General features: G+C 43.1%; 1 protein-coding gene across 1 annotated transcript; it reads right to left on the reverse strand.

Moving 5' to 3' along the window:
- Positions 1-1,560: 1,560 nt before the first annotated feature.
- On the reverse strand, positions 1,561-2,503 carry SARC_04994 (hypothetical protein; the record flags this gene model as incomplete). The annotated part of the gene is made up of 2 exons (XM_014301150.1): positions 1,561-1,985; positions 2,383-2,503. 2 exons carry the CDS (start codon positions 2,501-2,503, stop codon positions 1,561-1,563), a joined length of 546 nt encoding a protein of 181 aa, XP_014156625.1.
- Between the last annotated feature and the right edge of the window lie 190 nt (positions 2,504-2,693).

The following is a 2,693-nucleotide window of genomic DNA, read 5'->3' on the forward strand; positions in this document are numbered from 1 at the left end:
AGGTGTGTGTTTAGGTGTGGGTGTAGGTGTGGTTGTGGGTGTGGGTGTGGGTGTGGGTGTGTGGGTGTGGGTGTGGGTGTGGGTGTGGTGTGGGTCGTGGGTCGTGGGTGTGGGTGTGGGTGTGGGTGTGGGTGTGGGTGTGGGTGTGGGTGTGGGTGTAGGTGTGGGTGTAATGGGTTTGGGCAGTTAAAGATACACCGTCTTAATGGAGGTGACTGATGAACGCACTTGTTGTGAAGGGGATAATGTGTAGGGTATGCAGGGGTGAGTAGTTATGGATTAACACAGGCACATTGTCATTGCATGTATTATAATTGCATGCACTGGTGTATATATAGGGGTCGAGTAGTTATGGATTAACACGGGCACATTGTCATGACATGCATGTATTATACTTACATATGCTGGGTCTATATATAGGGGTTGAGTAGTTATGGATTGACACAGGAACATTGTTATGACATGCATGTACTATAGTTGCATGTACTGGTCTATATAAAGGGGTTGAGAAGTCATGGATTAACACGGGCACATTGTCATGACATGCATGTATTATAGTTGCATGTACTGGTCTATATATAGGGGTTGAGTAGTCCTGGATTAACAAATGCGCATTGTCATGACATGCATGCATTATAGTTGCATATGCTGGGTCTATATATAGGGGTTGAGTAGTTATGGATTAACACAGGCATATTGTCATGACGTGCATGTATTATAGTCGCATATGCTGGGTCTATATACTTTTCTCTCTCGAACAGGTAGGTATTCAGAAGCACACCTACTGGGCTTAGCACTGAGTGCTTTTTGTTGCAGACACGCTTAGCAGCTGTACCCTGATGCTTTTGAGACTATATACTGATACTTTTGGGTCTGTACATTGCTAATTTTGAGTCTGTACACTTTATACTTTAGTGTCTATACATCGATAATTTTGGGTCTGTACATTGCTTTTTTTGGGTCTGTATATTGATACTTTTGAGTCTGTACATTTATTTCTTTTGGGTCTGTAAATTGATAATTGTGGGTCTGTACATTTGATACGTTTGTTTCTGTACATTGATAATTTTAGGTCTGTACATTGATAATTTTAGGTCTGTACATTGATAATTTTAGGTCTGTACATCGCTAATTTCGTGTCTGTACTTTTGATACTTTTGTGTCTGTACAATGAGACATTGCTAATTTTGGGTCTGTACATTTGATACTTTTGTGTCTGTACATTGATAAATTTGTGTCTGTACATTGCTAAATTTGTGTCTGTACATTGATACCTTTGGGTACATATCCACTGATTTTTATTCGAATAGACGATTTTGTAGCATATGCAAACGCCAATAGCACTAGTCATTCATCGGCTATATCCATTGGCTATATTCATTGGCTATCAAAATTTGTGAAAGTCAAATCGGTAGGTAATCGCACGAGGGAGAGATTCGCTAGAGGTGTGTTGGGTGTATCGTTGAGAAAGTTTCAGGTAACAAAAGTTACCTTTTCTAACAATACGTACTCAGAAAATCATACACTCCAATGGTATTCACACTTGATGAACAAACCGTTTTAACGCCCACATTCCCACTCTGGACTCACATCCACTCCCTCCGCATCCGCGCAGAAAACGGCTTTGATCAAAACGTATGTGATGGAGAATAAAGCCGGCCGGAATATAACACGCCAGAACAGCACGAAGCCAGGGAGGGCTACTGGAGAGTCTGAAGATGCTACGTACAAGAAGCAGGCCTCAGATGTAGCTGACAAGGTATGCGAAGACAGACCCGACTCATTGGGGTGCGACCCTATACTTTGAGTGTGGTAGGTTGTGGTATGGTTTGAGCGTGGTAGGTTGTAGAATGGGTCGAGTGTGGTAGGTTGTGGTATGGTTTGAGCGTGGTAGGTTGTAGTATGGGTTGAGTGTGGTAGGTTGTGGTATGGTTTGAGTGTGGTAGGTTGCAGTATGGTTTGAGTGTGGTAGGTTGTAGTATTTGCTACATGGGGTACGTTTCAGTATCTTTTGTTCAGGGGATGACTGGGGGTTAGGGTATCACAGTACTTCGTCTTTGCGCACGGATTGAGGCATCGGATATATAACCCAAATATCCAGAAACCCTAAAACCCTAAACCCTACAACCCAGGGACATATCCATCCACATATGTTCGAGGATTGTGAAAGGGGGCATCCATCGCCAACAAGAAGCCTGTTCTAATATGCACATATTCCAAATCCATGTGTGTCAGAGACTCTCGAACTTAAATCTGGTACACATGACGTACCTTCTCGTCTCTTTCCTTCCCTTTCCGTTGTCTGTTCTGATTAGTACACACGACATACCTTCTCTTCTCTTCCCTTTCCGTTATCTCTTCTGATTGGTACACATGACTTACCTTCTCTTCTCTTCTCTTCCCTTTCGTTGGTCTCTTCTAATTGGTCGCAGTTCTCGGCCGTGATGAGTAGACTGTCCACCACCACGAACAACAACGACATGTTCAAGCGCATACAGGCCATGCTGGAGGAGAGTCTGACCAAGAACGTACAATTGCAGGTGTGTGGTGTGTGTGGTGTGTGTGTATGGTATATATATATATATATATATATATATATATGTGTGTGTGTGTGTTGTGTGTGTGTGGTGGTGGTGGTGTGTGTGGTGTGTGTGTGTGTGTGTGTGTGTGTGTGTGGTGTGTGTGTGGTGTGT

This window comes from Sphaeroforma arctica (assembly GCF_001186125.1).
Source record: "Sphaeroforma arctica JP610 unplaced genomic scaffold supercont1.302, whole genome shotgun sequence".
In the NCBI taxonomy this organism is placed as follows: domain Eukaryota; class Ichthyosporea; order Ichthyophonida; genus Sphaeroforma; species Sphaeroforma arctica.